Source organism: Triticum aestivum, chromosome 7A (assembly GCF_018294505.1).
Source record: "Triticum aestivum cultivar Chinese Spring chromosome 7A, IWGSC CS RefSeq v2.1, whole genome shotgun sequence".
Classification (NCBI taxonomy): Eukaryota; Viridiplantae; Streptophyta; class Magnoliopsida; order Poales; family Poaceae; genus Triticum; species Triticum aestivum.
In genome coordinates this window covers 201,249,814-201,268,695 of record NC_057812.1, presented here as the reverse complement: position 1 = coordinate 201,268,695, position 18,882 = coordinate 201,249,814, and the positions used below count along the sequence as shown (strand labels likewise).

General features: G+C 43.9%; 1 protein-coding gene across 1 annotated transcript; it reads left to right on the top strand.

Annotated features, from left to right (window-relative positions):
- The first annotated feature begins 8,453 nt into the window (after positions 1-8,453).
- On the top strand, positions 8,454-18,279 carry LOC123150460 (epoxide hydrolase A). Its single transcript, XM_044570310.1, has 3 exons — positions 8,454-9,045; positions 16,916-17,151; positions 17,861-18,279. Exons 1-3 carry the CDS (start codon positions 8,563-8,565, stop codon positions 18,108-18,110), a joined length of 969 nt encoding a protein of 322 aa, XP_044426245.1. The 5' UTR covers positions 8,454-8,562; the 3' UTR covers positions 18,111-18,279.
- The last annotated feature ends 603 nt before the right edge of the window (positions 18,280-18,882 follow it).

The following is an 18,882-nucleotide window of genomic DNA, read 5'->3' as shown; positions in this document are numbered from 1 at the left end:
AATGGTTATTCTGTTTACATGAATGATACCTTTCATGGTCATGCACCCTATGTGAATGGTTCATTGAATCTCGGTCGTGGTAATACACATGTTCACGCCAAAAGATGTAGAGTTAATAATGATAGTACCACTTTCTCGTGGCACTGCCGCTTAGGTCATATTGGCGTAAGATGCATGAAGAAACTCCATGTCGATGGATGTTTGGAGTCACTTGATTTTGAATCACTTGACACATGCGAGCCATGCCTCATGGGCAGGATGACTAAGACCCCGCTTTCAGGTACAATGAAACGGGCAAGTGACTTGTTGGAAATCATACATGCTGATGCGTGTGATCCAATGAGAATTGAAGCGTGCGGTGGATATCGCTATTTTCTCATCTTCACTGACGATTTGAGTAGATATAGGTATATTTACTTAATGAAGCACAAGTCTGAAACGTTTGAAAAGTTCAAGCGATTTCAGAGTGAAGTTAAGAATCATCATAACAAGAAGATCAATTCCTACGATCTGATCAATGAGAATATCTGAGTTATGAGTTTGGCAAACACTTAAGACATTGTGGAATTGTTTCACAGTTGAAGCCACCTGGAACACCACTGGGTTATGGTGTGTCCGGACATCGTAATCGAACCTTATGAGATATGGTGCGATCTATGATGTCTCTTACCAATCTACCGTTTTCATTTTGAGGTTATGCATTAGAGACAGCTGCATTCACTTTAGATAGGACACCATCTAAGTCCGTTGAGACGACGTCGTATGAACATTGGTTTGGCAAGAAACCAAAGTTGTCGTTTCTTAATGTTTGGGGCTGCGATGCTTAAGGCTTCAGCCGGAGAAGCTCGAACCCAAAGCGGACAAACACATCTTCATAGGATACCCAAAGGTGATAGTTGGGTATACCTTCTATCTCAGATCCGAGGGCAAATTGTTTGTCGCTAAGAACGGGTCCTTTCTCTTGAAGGAGTTTCTCTCGAAAGAATTGAGTGGGAGGAAGATAGAACTTGATGAGGTTGTCGAACCTTTATTTCAACCAGAGAGTGATGCAACACAGAAAGATGTTTTCTGTGGAGCCTACGTCTGTTGAATAGGAAGTTAATGATAGTGATCATGAAGCTTCGGATCAAGTTGCTATCGAACCTCGTAGGTCGACAAGGATATGTACTACTCCTAAGTGGTACGGTAATCCTGTCTTAGATATCATGTTGTTAGACAACAATGAACCTACGAGCTATGGAGAAGCGATGGTGGGCCCGTATTCCGACAAATGGTTAGAAGCCATGAAATCCGAGATAGGATCCATGTATCAGAACAAAGTATGGACTTTGGTGGACTTGCCCGATGATCGGCAAGCCATTGAGATAAATGGATCTTTAAGAAGAAGACGGACGTGGGCGGTAATGTTACCGTCTATGAAGCTCGACTTGTGGGAAAGAGTCTTTTCACAAGTTCAAGGAGTTGACTACGATGAGAATTTCTCACCCGTAGCGATGCTTAAGTCCGTCGGAATCATGTTAGCATTAGTTGTATTTTTCGATTATGAAATCTTACAGATGGATGTCAAAACAAGTTTTCTTACCAGTTTTCGTAAGAAAAGTTGTATGTGATACAATAAAAGGTTTTGTCGATCCTAAGGATGCTAAAAGGTATGCTGGCTCCAGCAATCCTTCTATGGACTAGAGCAAGCATCTCGGAATCGGAATATATGCTTTGATGGAGTGATCAAAGCTTTTAGGTTTATACAATGTTTGCTAGAAACTTGTATTTACAAGAAAGTGAGTGGGAGCACTACAACATTTCTGATAAGTATATGTGGATGACATATTGTTGATCCGAAATAATGTAGAATTTCTGGAAAGCATAAACGGTTGTTTGAAGAGTGATTTTCAAAGGAAGACCTGGATAAAGCTGCTTACATATTGGGCATCAAGATCTATAGAGATAGATCAAGACGCCTGATGATACTTTCAAAGAACGCACACCTTGACATGTTTTTGAAGGAGTTCAAAATAGATCAGTCAAAGAAGGGGTTCTTACCTGAGTTGTAAGGTGTGAAGTTGAGTAAGACTCAAAGCTTGACCACGGCAGAAGAAAGAGGAAGGACGAAGGTCGTCCCCTATGCTTTTGTCATAGGCTCTATACGGTATGCCATGCTGAGTACCGCACCTGATGTGTGCCTTGCCACATGTCTGGCAAGAGGGTACAAAGGTGATCTAGGAGTAGATCACCAGATAGCGGTCAAAATTATCCTTAGAGGAATAAGGAAATGTTTCTCGGTTATGGAGGTGATAAAGAGTTCGACGTAAAGAGTTACGTCGATGCAAGCTTAACACCTATCCGGATAGCTCTGAGTAGAGATACCGGATACGTATAATGGAGCAACAATTTGGAATAGCTCCAAGTGGAACGTGGTAGCAGCATCTACGATATGACATAAAGTTTTGCGAAATACATAGGGATCTGAATATGGCAAGACCCGTTGACTACAACCTCTCTCACAAGCATAACATGATCAAACCCAGAACTCATTGAGTGTTAATCACATAGTGATGTGAACTAGATTATTGAGTCTAGTAAACTCTTTGGATGTTGGTCACATGGCGATGTGACCTGTGAGTGTTAATCACATGGCGATGTGAACTAGATTATTGACTCTAGTGCAAGTGGGAGACTGTTGGAAATATGCCCTAGAGGCAATAATAAATTGGTTATTATTATATTTCCTTGTTCATGATAATCGTTTATTATCCATGCTAGAATTGTATTGATAGGAAACTCAGATACATGTGTGGATACATAGACAACACCATGTCCCTAGTAAGCCTCTAGTTGACTAGCTCGTTGATCAATAGATGGTTACGGTTTCCTGACCATGGACATTGGATGTCGTTGATAACGGGATCACATCATTAGGAGAATGATGTGATGGACAAGACCTAATCCTAAGCCTAGCACAAAGATCGTGTAGTTCGTATGCTAAAGTTTTTCTAATGTCAAGTATCATTTCCTTAGACCATGAGATTGTGCAACTCCCGGATACCGTAGGAGTGCTTTGGGTGTGCCAAACGTCACAACGTAACTGGGTGGCTATAAAGGTACACTACAGGTATCTCCGAAAGTGTCTGTTGGGTTGGCACGAATAGAGACTGGGATTTGTCACTCCGTGTAAACGGAGAGGTATCTCTGGGCCCACTCGGTAGGACATCATCATAATGTGCACAATGTGACCAAGGAGTTGATCACGGGATGATGTGTTACGGAACGAGTAAAGAGACTTGCCAGTAACGAGATTGAACAAGGTATCGGAATACCGACGATCGAATCTCGGGCAAGTATCGTACCGCTAGACAAAGGGAATTGTATACGGGATTGATTAAGTCCTTGACATCGTGGTTCATCCAATGAGATCATCGTGGAGCATGTGGGAGCCAACATGGGTATCCAGATCCCGCTGTTGATTATTGACCGGAGAGTTGTCTCGGCCATGTCTGCATGACTCCCGAACCCGTAGGGTCTACACACTTAAGGTTCGATGACGCTAGGGTTATAGTGAATAGATATACGTGGTTACCGAATGTTGTTCGGAGTCCCGGATGACATCCCGAACATCATCCGGAGGTAAAGATTTATATATGGGAAGTCCTGTTTTGGTCACCGGAAAAGTTTCGGGTGCTATCGATAACGTACCGGGACCACCGGGAGGGTCCCGAAGGTCCACCAGGTGGGGCTACCTGCCCCAGAGGGTTGCGTGGGCCAAGTGTGAGAGGGGACCAGTCCCAGGTGGGCTGGTGCGCCCCCTCACCAGGGCCCAAGGCGAAGAGAGAAGGAAAAAAGGGGAAACCCTAGGCTCAGATGGGCCTAAGGCCCACCTAGTGGTGCGCCCCCCTCTCTCCCCCCTTGGCCGCCCTCTAGATGGGATCTAGGGCTGGCCGCCACCCCTATGGGTGGAAACCTAGGTGGGGGCGCAGCCCCTCCCTTTCCCCTATATATAGTGGGGTTTTGGGCTGCCATACACACGAGAACATCTCCTTCTTGGCGCAGCCCTACCCCTCTCCCCCCTCGTCTCTTGCGGTGTTTGGCGAAGCCCTGCTGGAGTACCACGCTCCTCCACCACCACCACGCCGTCGTACTGCTGCTGGACGAAGTCTTCCCCAACCTCTCATTCTCCCCTTGCTGGATCAAGACGTAGGAGACGTCACCGGACTGTACGTGTGTTGAACACGGAGGTGCCGTCCGTTCGGCACTAGGATCATCGGTGATTTGGATCACGACGAGTACGACTCCATCAACCCCCGTTCACTTGAACGCTTCCGCTTAGCGATCTACAAGGGTATGTAGATGCACTCTCCTTCCCCTTGTTGCTAGATTACTCCATAGATTGATCTTGGTGATGCGTAGAAAATTTTAAATTCGGCTACGTTCCCCAACAGCGCTGCACTCTACTGTGCAACTCCTTACAGCCAGGCGCTGCACAGTGTAGTGCAACTCCTTAAAGCTAGGCGCTGCACAGTGTGGCGCCTAAGTGTTAGGCGTTGCACAGTAGAGTGCAGCGCCTTAATGTCAGGCGCTGCACAGTGTGGCGTCTAAGTGTTAGGCGTTGCACAGTAGAGTGCAGCGCCTTAATGTCAGACGCTGCACATTAAAGATCAGCCGAGTGAAATACTTTTAAGAACAGTTTAGTTTGTGAAATAGTTTCAACCTGAAATCAAATTTATGCCTTTTGCGTACGCGAGAGCTATTTCTTGCTTTCTCAAGGAATCATGCTCCGTCGTACGAAATGGGTCAACCCATTTTCTTCTCCTCCACTTAAAAACAACAGAGAAAAAGGTGGAGGACTCACGGATTGAATGCTAGTCTCCGGGATGATGCGCCTCGCTCGTGACCACTACGCTAGCATTGGGTTCTTGCTAAGTAGCTCGGCGCAAACATAGTTGAAGCGAAGATCTGGTTTTCAGCCAATTTTCTATATTTTCCTGTTTTTCTTTTTTCTTTTTTTTTCTTTCCTTTTTCTTCTCAATTTTCTTCATTCTTTTTTGCACTTTGTTTTCTTTCTTTCTTTTTTATTTTATTTTATTTTTTCTTCTCTTTTTTTGTTTGGTTTTCTTTTTTCTTCTCCATTTTTTGTTGTTTTCTTATGTTTGTTTTTTTCACTCTACTTTTTTGTATATTTCAAAAAAATAAAAATAAATGATCAACATTTTTGTATACAAATGTTGAATAAGCAACTGAAAAATGTTGAATAAGCAACTGGAAAATGTTGAATAAGTATTTGAAACTTTTTTCAAATACTTGTTCAACATTTTTAATACTTATTCAACATTTTTTCAAATACTTGTTCAACATTTTTAATACTTATTCAACATTTTTCATATACTCGCTCAACACTTTATAATCTGTATTCAATATTTTTCAAATATTTGTTCAAATTTTTTAATACTTATTCAACATTTGCAAATACTTGTGCAACAAAATTTTAATACTTATTCAACATTTTTTCAAATGCTTGTGCAACATTTTTCAAATTTGTTTTTAAAGATTATTTTTTGTATGTACAATATTTTAAAGTATAATGAACAGAAAACAGAATAATAAACAATTTTTTGAGTAACTAATAAATAAATAACAGGTCGTGGCCTCCCGCGCTGCTGGGCCAAACCGTCTGGGGCTCACCCGGCGCGAGCGATCCCCCCTGCGCCCGATTGAGTTATCGCTCACAACATGGTGTGGGCTAGCCCGTTTGGTTTTCCTGTATTTTTGGGAAAACACAAAAAATTCAAAATGTATTTTTTCATAAATTTACAACATATTTTGGGGATTCTGAACTTTATTTAATATTTTAACTTGAAAAATAAATAATATAAAAATTATAAAAGGAAAAAAGAAAAGAAAACAGAAGACCAAGCATTTTCTAAATTTTTAGGTAAAACCCCCTAATATTTGGGTCAATCAACCTGCAGTACATCTGGAATAAATATTTTTCAAAATAATCATATCTTTTAAACCCCTCTAATTTCAACATGTTTTATATAAAATTTGATTAGAAAACTGTGTAGAATCTGAATATGGTGTTATTTTTATCTATTAATTAATTAACGAAATGCTATTTGAGGTGCAACCCAAATAATTGGCGCATGATCCGTCATTACTTCGTACAGGGGTCGATTCGTATTGCAAATGAACGTGCAACACACATTGCTTTGTGCTACTTAGCAAGGACAGGGTGAGGGAAATGATAATACGAATCAATTACAATCCATAGGCATGTTGTACTTCCTGCAGCTTCTCTTTCTGTACATGTCCTATGATCGAAGACCCTACGTACGTAATCTTTTTGGTGAAATTCACACACGTATTTATCAATGGACTACACAATTCTTTTTATAGTGAATACACAAATAAATTTTGTAGCAAATACACACACTTATAAAACTTATGAACATCAGAAGTAGATGAAGATTTATTTTGAAAATATCCAAACAATTCTTGTGATAGTCATGGACGTTATTATTGGAACCGATATATAAGATCTTAATTTGTGTTTTATCCGCTGGCATGTGACGGTGTCACATATAGACTTTCTTAAATAGACTTAATTAATAGATGCGTCCTCCGTAATGTTGAACGACACCGACTGATTGCTATCTGAGCTTGGCCGTAGGTGCACGCCATCATTATTACGATTCAGAACCAAAGTTGAATCGAAATGAGAACAATTGCTTGGATAAAAAAATATTTACTCTCCCATTGCAGCACACGGACATATTTGCTAATCAGTAATAAAAAAATAAAAAATAAAAGAAAACCCTGTCCGAAAACGTTTCAAATCGGCTAGCTTGCAAGCGCGTGTAGCACGATTGATTTGTCTGCCCGTTGCTAGCGCTCGCAGCAGGCGATACACATCATCTGTGCATGACTTAACCGCGCTGCTCGTACCGGTTCGGCCATGCTAATATGAATTGGGTGAGGTGGCCAGCTGGTCTGCACCGTTAATCCCAGTGAATGGCTACAGTAGCCATTTCCTTTTTCTTACAGATCTGACCTATAATTTGCATTTGGGTTTACATAATACCCATTCAAATTCTGTTTAAACAATACGAATTCAAATTCTAAAAATTCAGAAACATGCACAAAGACAGTAGGGCTATTATAGTTTATATGAAAATATTTCCAGACCCAACGCATGTTTGGAAATTCATTTCTGCAAATGGACTCGATATGGACCATTTAAATAATTCTATAATTAAATTAGGGTTTATAGAATAGCCAAATTTATCCCCAAACCTGAAAATGCATTGAAATCATGGCATGCTTATGAATGACATGCTCGCATCATAATTTGAAAAATTTGGGATGTGACATGATGCATTTGTCGGTGCTTCACGGAAACAATTAGAACATGTGGGCGAATAAATGTTTTTTTTAGTTTAAGCTATGTTATTTTGAAACATGATGTCTGGATTGTAATATTTATATTTGAATTATTATTGCATTGTAGTATTTATTTTTGATTATTTTCAAGAAAGATGACTTGGAGAAAAAAAAGAGAAACAAATGAGTAGGCTATATTTATGGCTACCATTGAACGATCGGCACCGACTTGACAGTCCATGGACATGTTGAGACGTGTTTGCAGACAAATAGAGGCGTACATTTGTAAGCCTTCAATGATGTTGGAAAAGAAAGGTGCGCTGTAAGACAGATTTGCGATGAGAGGGACTACTTGGAATGAAATAGGCGAGCGTGTCATCTTTTTTTACTTTCTTTTAGAGCAAGTGCCATCTTGTGTTCTAATAATGCTGTATGTGTGCCGAGTGGAAAACAAAATCGCACTCGTGTACAAGTGCAGGTGCAAACGGAACACGAACGTTCGGTCGAGAATTGGCCGGTGATTCTCGATTCGTGCACGTGTCACTTTAAAGACTGAATTGGGTTCAAGAATTCAAGTCACACTGTAAGACCACAGCGATCCACACGTTTGGGGCGTACGGAGATTTTCCATTGAAATTGACGAAAACCCACTATCACAATATCAAGTGATCGAGTGCCGGGCATCCGGAGATTTTCATTGAAATTACAGTTTGACTAATTCACATCTAGATGTTTTTTAAAAATGTCACATCTAAACTCCCATAAATATATAATGCAGCAATAAGAAAAAAAAACTAAAACAAAAACAATAGACCATAAATAGAGTGGATATGAGTTTAGATGTGACATAATTATGTCACATCTAGATGTGTCATAATTATGTCACATCTAGATGTGTCCTAGACAGATCCCTGAAATTAAGGAAACATTCCTGAGCCGGGTGCCGGTGCATGCACCAGGATAGGAACCCGCAGGAGGATGCGAGATGTCGTGCAATGCTCGGGCACGCAACCCCCTCGCTCTATGTCGCCCTCTTAACAAGTACCCCCGCGTGCGATCCACCCACACGCCTTATAGCGCGGTCCGGCCCGTCGCGTCCAGCCACAACCCACCACCAAAGCCTTGCCTCAACAAGCTCTGCTGCTCCTGCGTTGCTCCGTCGTCAGTCCGGCACCGCTCCCGAGCCCAGAGATGGCCTCCGACGGCGTGATCACGCACCGCAACGTCGACGTGAACGGGGTGCGCCTGCACGTCGCGGAGGCCGGGCCGGCGGGCGCGCCCGTGGTGCTGCTGCTGCACGGGTTCCCGGAGCTGTGGTACACCTGGCGGCACCAGATGCCCGCGCTGGCCGCGGCGGGCTACCGCGCCGTCGCGCCCGACATGCGCGGCTACGGTGACTCCGACGCGCCCTCCGGCGGCCCGGACCAGTACACCGCGCTGCATGTCGTCGGCGACCTCGTCGCGCTCGTCGACTCCCTCGGCCAGAAGCAGGTCTTCGTGGTGGCGCACGACTGGGGCGCCTTGATAGCCTGGAGCCTCTGCCTGTTCCGGCCGGATAGGGTGAAGGCACTGGTCGCCTTGAGCGTCGCCTTCAACCCTCGGAACCCGGCGGTGAAGCCCGTGGACGCCTTCAGGGCTCTGTACGGGGATGACTACTACGTCTGCCGCTTCCAGGTATGTACTGTACTAGATACCATGCAAAAGTCTAGTTTTATCAGTATTTTTTATTTAACCATGCAGAAGAGCTGTATATATTCATCATTAGATAAGAGAATAGTACAGCATGCGGCACAATCCCCGACGGATGACCCAATTAAGGATGCTCCTAGCACAATCACCGACAACCAACGATCTATACAGAAGTAACAGATCAGTAGAACCAAAGTAAAAAAACAAACAAGGACCATATATAAACATAAATTGAACGAAACTGCTCCACATACAACACTTATTGTTCAATCTTCGTACCATCAAGCAATCCAGCACCCCTCGTAGCATATGACGCCGGACGCCTCAAACGTCTGCGTATACGGTCCGGTTACTGACCGGTCATGAAAATTCGATCTAGATGAACTCTTCAACTGGCCTCAAACACCCAGACTAATCGACACCCCACATATCCAGCTCAAATATAAAGAGGATATGGGACGCCCGGGCACGTCCACCACGTTGGACCCAATTTACGCTGGTCCACTCGACCCCACATATATTCCTCCCCACCCCTAACCGGACCAAACCCTAGCCACTTCACTTCACTCCACTCCCCTCTGCCACCCAAGCTCCTGTTCGACGATCTCCAACCATCTCCGGCATGGCTGCCACCGGATCCGACTCCTTCACTTTTAGATCCTGACCCTGAACTCATCCCATGCGGCCCCGAGGAGGAGATGGTCGTTCGGCTTGCGGTCCGCCGCTCCTGGGAGAAGGCCCGTGCGAGGCGGCGTTCGGACTCCTTCCGTCAAAATGTTCGACAAGCCCCAAAAGGAGAAATGTGGTCCCCGAAGCCCTAACATATCCCTCATCATACGGTGGGCGAGGCATGCAGACTTCACAGGCCAAGCTCTAGGCAGAGAACGTAAGATTGTCATCTTCTTAGCCAGCGCGAGGAGGGGGGGTCTAGCCGGAACATTCACCCGGGATGGTGATAAAGAGGTCTAATGCCTCTCGCGGATGATCTCCTAAGAAGGATTTGGTCCATCGGTAAGGGTCGACATAGCACCGAGGACCAATAGAACGGCAAACTCTCGAGCCCTGAGCTCCTGGTGCATGGGCCCACTCTGGTGCAATTCTTGCGGTGGTTGAGATGTCTACCTCGAGTGAAAAGATCAGGCTAATGAGAAACACGCTACCCCTTGGTGTTTTCCCATTGGCGTCCAGCTTGAGAAGCTACATATTCGTCCTTTGGTAATGTGATGGAGTGAAACACATGAAACCTAAGTTGGCCAAGGCCCGCAAATGGTGTATCATGTGGTGAAGGATTCTTCGAGTGCGCCATCAATCTAGCAATGTGTAACGTCCTTGATGCGGTTATATCTCTCACGTGTCGAGACACGACTTAGAGGCATAACCGCATTAAAAGCAATGTCACAAGTTAGGCAATCTTCACAACATCCCATGTAATATAGATAATAAAAGGGGAGATACATAGTTGGCTTACACTCGCCATGTCAATCAAAATACATAAATAGCATTACATCAATCAAACACTCATGGCCCGACTACATCGCCAAAATAAAAGATAACCCCAACATGCGACACGGTCCCGATCGCCCCAACTGGGCACCACTACTGATCGTCAGGGAAAGAAACATAGTAACGACGTGAGTCCTCATCAAACTCCCACTTGAGCTCAAGCGCGTCATCTGGAACGGAGTCATCGGGCTCTGCATCTGTTTTGGAAGTAATCTGTGAGCCACAGGGACTCAGCAATCTCGCACCCTCGCGATCAAGACTATTTAAGCTTATAGGTAAGGCAAGGTAAATATGTGGAGCTGCAGCAAGCGACTAGCATATATGGTGGATAACCTGTTCGAAAAAGAGAGCGAGAAGAGAAAGGCAAAGCGCGAACGAGTAACTAGAGAGCAACCTGCGGCAAGCATTACTCCAACACCGTGTTCAGTTCCCGGACTCCGCCGAAAAGAGACCATTATGGTAACTCACACAGTTGATTCATTTTAATTAAGTTAAGGTTCAAGTTATCTACAAGCGGACATTAACAAATTCCCATCTGCCCATAATCGCGGGCACGGCTTTCGAAAGTTCAAATCCCTGCAGGGGAGTCTCAACTTAGCCCATGACAAGCTCTCACGGTCAATGAAGGAATAGACCTTCTCCCAAGACATTCCGATCAGACTCGGCATCCCGGTTCTTCAAGACACTTCGACAAGTTAAAACAAATCCAGCAACACCGCCTGAATATGCCGACAAATCCTGATAGGAGCTGCACATATCTCATTCTCAGGGCACACTCAGATGAGCTCTCCATACAACTAAAACCAAACCTCGAGTTTCCCCAAGGGGGCGCTGCACATGACTCTAGTTTGGACCAACACTCAGAGGAGCACTGGCCCGGGGGGGGGGGTTAAATAAGATGACCCTCGGGCTCCGGAAACCCAAAGGAAAAAGAGGCTAGGTGGCAAATGGTAAAATCAAGGTTGGGCATTGCTGGAAAAGCTTTACTCAAGGCAAACTATCAAGGGGTTCCCATTATCACCCAACCGCGTAAGGAACGCAAAATCCGGGAACATAACACCGATATGACGAAAACTAGGGCGACAAGAGTAGAACAAAACACTAGGCGAGAGGCTGAGCCTTCCACCCTTTACCAAGTATATAGATGCATTAAGATAACAAGATAATATAATGATATCCCAACAAGTAAATAATGTTCCAACAAGGAACGACCTCCAATCTTCACCTGCAACTAGCAACGCTATAAGAGGGGCTGAGCAAAGCGGTAACATAGTCAATCAACGGTTTGCTAGGACATGGTGGGTTAGAGGTTTGACATGGCAGATAGGGAGGCATGATAAGCAAGTGGTAGGCATCGTAGCATAGGCATAGCAAAAGAGCGAGCATCTAACAAAGCAAAGATAGTAGTGATTTCGAGGGTATGATCATCTTGCCTGCAAAGTTGTCAGACTTGACCGGATCCTCGAAAGCAAACTCAACGGGCTCCTCGTTAGCGAACTCGTCTCCCGACTCTATCCAAACAAGACAAAACAAGCAAACGGAACACAATCAACCACGTGCAAAGCTCAAACAACATGATGCAAACATGGTATGCTATGCGGGATGCGATATGTGATGCATATGCAAGATTTGACAAGGAATGAATGAACCTGGCCTCAACTTAGAAATCCTAGTGTGCCACTAGAAAAGTGAGATGATTTCTCTTGAAAACGATATAAAGAACGCCGGAATCGGAGTCACGGTTTGGAAATGGCAAGCAATTCAAATTTGACACTACTTTGCGATTTACAGCAAGTAGCCATCTAAATGCAACAAGATGAACATGCTACAGCACTCAAACATGGCAACAAAATACATGGCAGGGATCCATTCATGATGCTTAACAAAAGATGAACACTGAGCTACGGTCAATTCATCCATTAACAGGTTCAAACAAGCATGACAAAAATGCATTTGGTAAATAGATTTCAGACTTAGTGAAATCAATACTTGTCTGGAATTTCAGATCAGGTAGCACACTTTAGAGCATGAAAAAATATATGCTACATGTACTGAACATAGAAAAGTAAAGCATGGCATGGAGCTACTCAAAGAGCTTAACAAAAGTTCCTTAATGACCTTGAGCTAAAAGGGATCAGAAAATGCATTTGCAAGCATGAGAACATGGCAAAAATATAAGCAGTTCTCAGACTTTGTGAAAAACTGGAACATGCAAAAACAGATATCAAGTAGGCATGTTTACGAGCTCGATACACTCACTACAGAGCAAGTCATGACAATCTAAGCATACACCCATCAAGAATACACATTATACAAGCTAGACATGGCAAGAACAATAACATAGCATGCACGGATCAACTACAACATCCTCGGCAAAATCGCTAACAAGTAGACAATCTGCCCAGATTCACGAAATAGTAAAAGTAGAGCTCGATTGACTCAAGCTAGGGTGCTCCATAATTGCAAACAAAGACATGGATGGATAGAGCACTACAAGAATAACAAAACATCCTTACTGATCATCCTCAAAAGAGGCACGGATCACTAGAAAACAACATGAACATATGGCATATTGAGATAAACAGATCAAGGACTTAGTGAAATTACTAAGTCCCTGAAATCAGCATTAACAAATGCTCTACTTTGCAAGCTTGTGCTAGTCACCACACACATCACAAAAATACATGGGTTGCACCTCTGGATAGATGGAAAAACATATAACAAAAGACATGAAGAGCTCAGGGGCATATCATGCACACAATAATCATGGCAAAAATGACAAATAGCTAATTGGAGCAGTAGATCTGACAAGTATCTCAAATAGCATTGTTCCAACAGCATTTCAGGCATCAAGATGAAATCAAATGAAAATGAGGCAATTAGATGAAATGATGTACTCTCTGAGGCGAACATTTTGATATGCTATATGCCCAAAACGGAGCTACGGATGCGGAGTTATAGCATGATGAAAAACGCAAAAAGTTAGGGTTTCGGGGCAAAAGGTCAACCGATCCCGATCTGGATCTGGAGGGCACTGTAGCGGCGCGAGGTTCGAGGTTCGCCGAGGTCGTCGGACTTGGAGGGCTCGCCGGCCGAAGGAGGAGGACGTCGGCGGAGAGGCCGGGCGGCGAGGCGGAGAGGCCGGGCGGCGAGGCGCGGCCGGGGACGGAGCGGGACGGCGGCTCGGCTTGGCGGTGGAGCGGGCCGGGAGGCGGCGCGGCGGCCGGACCCGACGAAGACGGCGGCGGCTGGAGGCGCGAGGCGCGGGGCGGAGCAGATCGGGGCGCGGGCCGGGAGGGCCTGCGGCGGGCTTCGACGGGCCGGTGGGGCGGCGAAGTGGGCGCGGCGGCTCGCCCAGTCAGGGAGCGACACGTGGCGCCCTAAGGGCGGTGGACATGTCCGGACGGACGGAAAAATGTCCGCCGGCGTGTGGAGACGAAGGGGGCTAGGGTTTCGGGGGAAGGAGAAGGAGAATTTCGGAGTGGGTGCTAGTTTTATAGGTAGGAGGAGCTAGGAAGCTCCAAATGGAGTGCGGTTTTGGGCCACGCGATCGTGATCGAACGCTCTAGATGATGGAGAGGTGTTGGGCTGCAAAACACACGAGGCCTTCTCGGTCCCTCGGTTAACCGTTGGAGCATCAAACGAAGTCCAAATGGTACGAAACTTGACAGGCGGTCTACCGGTAGTAAACCAAGGCTGCTTGGCAAGTCTCGGTCCAATCCGGAAATGTTTAATCCCCACACATGAAAGAAAGGTAGAAATGACCACCGGAGGAGAACGGAGCACCGGAATGCAAAACAGACAACGGGGAAAATGCTCGAATGCATGAGACGAACATGTATGCAAATGCAATGCACATGATGACGTGATATGAGATGCATGACAACGACAACAACACACGGAGACAAAAACCCGAACCCGAGAAAATAAAATAACTTAAGGCCGGAAACGACAAGAGTTGGAGTACATATTAGGTAAATCATATCCGGGGTGTTACACAATGGCAAGGAAAATGACCACTTGGGCATCCCAAAGGAGGAAGGCCTCGTTTTCACAATGGGAATGATGTTCATCTTTTGCACAACCCTATATAGCCACATGAGGTTGGCTTTTCAGTTCATATAGGGTTCTGACAGATGACCATTGGGTCCTCAACTCTACGGGCACACTGAGTGAAGGGTTATAACGAGGTGCACCCCGTGGGTCGAAAGATGAACCCCTCCCATGAGAGACTTCATGCATCATGGTTTAGGACACGGTTCTCGGACAAGAAGTGAGGGTGTTACCCACAGGACACCAGTTGGGGGCAGACTTCGTCGGCCTACCAAACGCCACTCAATACTCTAAAGGAATTAATGATATGCCCAACAATGGGCCATTAGCTAGATTCCCCCAGCTGGGAGCCAACTGAATACACTGTATTCTACTCGTCAGCAGCTGTCGTCCATGGCGTCCTCGCCCGGTGGATTATGCTAGGTGACCCATCTGGGAAGGGTGACGAGGCCATGCTCACCTTGCCCTGTGGAGCATCAGCTCCACACTGAGAGGACTCCTTGAATTCTTATGCTTCAACATATGTGAGGAGATCCTTCATGTGCTGAATGCGCTTGAGTGCGACACACAATGGAATGGCGTCCTGGGCAGCTTTGGCCCCCAAATCAGGCAAGCCATTCGGTGAAGGCAATGAACACCTGAGAGGCTGACACTCGTGTGGAACCAAATGCTCTAAAGACCATGTGAAGAAACTTTACTCAAAGGACACTGTCGAGGAAAGCCCAGAAAGATGCCTCTCCTTCTAGGCCGCCAAGTGGCCTCCCTTGACATAGGTACAACTCTTGGATTCATGTTTGCCAGCGTGTAAGATAAGATACCCAAATCCTCCTTCTCCACCTCGTCCACGGCGAGGCGATCAGAGGGCATGGCCATGGAAGAATTGGAGGCCTCCATGTTCCCCTCGACAACGACATTGTTCTGTTCAAGAAACATCATAGAGGGAGGGAATCCTAGAACACCAACACTGTGCCTTGTGGGGAGGGAGGGCGAAGGCCCGCCCTATCTTCATCGGTACCTGTCAGAGTCATCTACTCCAAACCCCCGGCTGGTCATTCTTCGCCCACTAAAAACTAAGCCACCACTGGCTCGGAAGAAACAAAAGCATCGGAATAAGGGCCAAGCTTCCTATGCTCACTCGCCCTAGCTACCCAGGCTTTATAGAGGCACATGGGCTTGACCGTCGGCCCCGAAGCGACACCATGACATTTTGAATGTTGATGACATCGTGACACGAGGCCATCCGAGTAGTCAACCCTGGACCCATCTCAAGTTAAGAAATGTAACCCTAGCCATGTCGGTATACAAGGCGAAGGTTAAGGATAGGCGCAGTGGGAAAAAAGAAGAGAGAAAAAACCCTAGGATGGATGCCACCCTGAGCCACTAGCAGGGTGAATTATAACCACAAGAGAAGATCTCGCCAGCGATCCTTTAGATCTCTGTCGACCACCGTTGGAAATAAAGACAACCAAGGCAGGAGTAGGGTATTACCTCCTTCCCAGAGGTCCCGAACCTGGGCAAATCCTCTCATTGTAACATCTTACATTCCAATTATACCGCATGCGCTCCTTCGAACAATCTCTCCATCCTCCCGACGGCACTGACCGTATGAAACTCTGACACTTGTTCTAAAATTTAGTTAATAATTGAATCAGACAGATACATGTTATACAATGTAAAAATAATTAAATTCCTCCTTAGCTAAAAGTGTTTTCATGCTAGTGATGAAGGTACTCTCCAAGTTACCATTCTATTTACTACTTCTTGTTTCTATCAATCTACCATTCCATAAGATTGGCTCTTGTGTAATTTTGTGACAACGGAACGCCATGTTTTATTCCCCTATCACGTATGTGGCATCTTCTCTGGTGTGGCGAGGCTATAATGGATCTTTGCCTCAAAGGATATTCATAGGATAATAGGAGGATTTTGATCCTTAGGAATTTTCACATGTATGTTGTTTAAATCCTAGGATTCATGGAATCCCCAACAAAAAATCCTAAGGATGGCATTGCATTATGTTTTAGAGAAACTTTCCATCGACTCAAACAACTTATTACACTTCCTTTAATTATCTATATATTGCCAAACACTCTTTGTTTTATATTCTTATAGTTCTCTAGCCATGTAGAATTCAACATGCCATAACAATGTGATACTACGTTTTATTCTATTGCTAGCTTTTGAGAATCACATGAATCAAAGATGCACTAACTAAAGTCATTTCATTTTCAACTCTCATATTGTCTCTGGAGTTGCATTAAAAAATTATGATTGAGCTACTTGTAAATCTAATTTATAGGAGCCTGGAGCAGTTGAAGTGGAATTTAGGCGCCTTGGTACAGAGTTGGTGCTAAGAAAGTTTTTCGCTTATCGAACTCCTGGCCCACTTTTCATCCCGAAGAGCGGATGGGGCTCACCAGATGAGGAGGTGCCCTTGCCGAGTTGGATCACGGAGGAGGACATCAAGTACTACACGACCGAGTTTGACAAGTCTGGTTTCACCGGGGGATTGAACTACTACCGTGCTTTGAATAAGTAATTATAAGTTGCTTACCTTGGAATCTTTTCCTTTTAGATTTTAACTTTATGAATAATTATAATTAACTATTACCTTAACGTAAATATGTGGATCTGAACTTAAGATATGATTCAAGGCTTTAAATGTTTTGCATAATGATATTTTTTTATAGGTATAGGGTTTTTTTGGGAGAAAGAGGGGTTGGATTTCTGATTAGATATATCATCAATATTTGAAATGATGTACATACATACACAATTATGTTTGAATTCTGTTCTAGATAAGAAAACTAATAATATACGCAATACTATAAATTCTGCTTTTTCAAAAACAATAATTAATTCATTTAGAGGTGATTAAATGAATAAGAGAAGGTTTCTCCAAAAGGTGTCCCAAGAAATATTTATCATAAGTTTGTAAAGATTGTCTCACAAGCAAATTCACCTTTGCTATAATGGAGCAAACGTTGTAATTTACGACACATGATATATTAATATTGTCATTTACTTGCGCAAAACTTTATACTTTTCTATTTTGTTGGTAACAATGCCACATTGTTAAGTTTTATTATAAATCAATGGTGTACGTCATCCACAATACACTCGTAGAGACATAATTACTCTAGATCTCCCAAAGAAATAGTCACAAAAAGTATTTCTAGGATGACTCAGTGACACCACACAATGTTTTGGTCTAAACAACCATATTTGGTTTGTTTCTGTGCAGAACATGGGATCTAACTTCACCATGGACCGGAGCTGAGATAAAGGTGCCAACCAAGTTCATTGTTGGTGATTTGGATCTAACATACAATACTGCAGACGCACAAAATTTCATAAACAAAGGAGGCTTCAAAAAGTTTGTTCCATTACTGGATGATGTGGTGATAATGAAGGATGTCGCACATTTCATTAATGAAGAAAAACCAAAGGAAATTAGTGCACATATAATCAGCTTCATAAATAAATTCAACTAAAATGAAGTATATCAAATGCATCCTGGAATAAGGTCAAAATGTGCATGCTTGTTGGAACTTTACATTCAGGTCATTGTATTATTATGTTATACATGTACACATATATGCATGCAACTATTGTTTTTACTATAAATTTCACTATTTATATCATATGTGATGTTTAGTCCCACTACATCTGCTCCATAGGGTGTGTTCCTTGGTTGTTTCTTGGTTTTCTAGTGGAAGGGTTATTCCTTGTTAATTAAAAACAAGCCACAAGTGCTAATAACAAACGTAAAAATTCGTTATGGTAATTAATACAAACCGATTGTGGGGTGCTCCTTGTTTCAAAAAACAAGGCACTAATCTCTCTTTGTCAAGTTTTTTTTATAATGAACCGTTGCGCCATTGGTGAAGAGACAAACTACCCGAAAGTGAAGAAAACAATTTGAAGGGTTGTTTTTTCAACCGTCTGCAAATGATTATGTTTATACCACATTTATATTTGCCTTGACGATGATCAATGCCATGGATTTTTTTGGCAACACATAAGCTGTTTGCTTGAGCAGGGGAATGGACTCTAAGATTTTTTTCATGCTTCGGCCTTTCCTCATCTTGTAAATGCGACATAAAAACAACAATCAAGAAATTAGGTGAACCATTTGAATGATGTTTCCGGTGAATTGCATGTAAGTGATTATATTCATATTGAGTTTGTAATTGCCTTGTATATTTGCAACGGCAACAACAACGATTGTTGGCCATGTGCTTCGTTGTCTTGCCAGGGCAACCC

Bases quoted from the DNA above. Each gene is read 5' to 3' on its own strand.
- LOC123150460 (XM_044570310.1), top strand. From the start codon at position 8,563: ATGGCCTCCGACGGCGTGATCACGCACCGCAACGTCGACGTGAACGGG. The intron at 9,046-16,915 runs GTATGTACTGTA...TCTAATTTATAG, and splicing joins ACTACGTCTGCCGCTTCCAG to GAGCCTGGAGCAGTTGAAGT. The intron at 17,152-17,860 runs GTAATTATAAGT...GTTTCTGTGCAG, and splicing joins TACTACCGTGCTTTGAATAA to AACATGGGATCTAACTTCAC.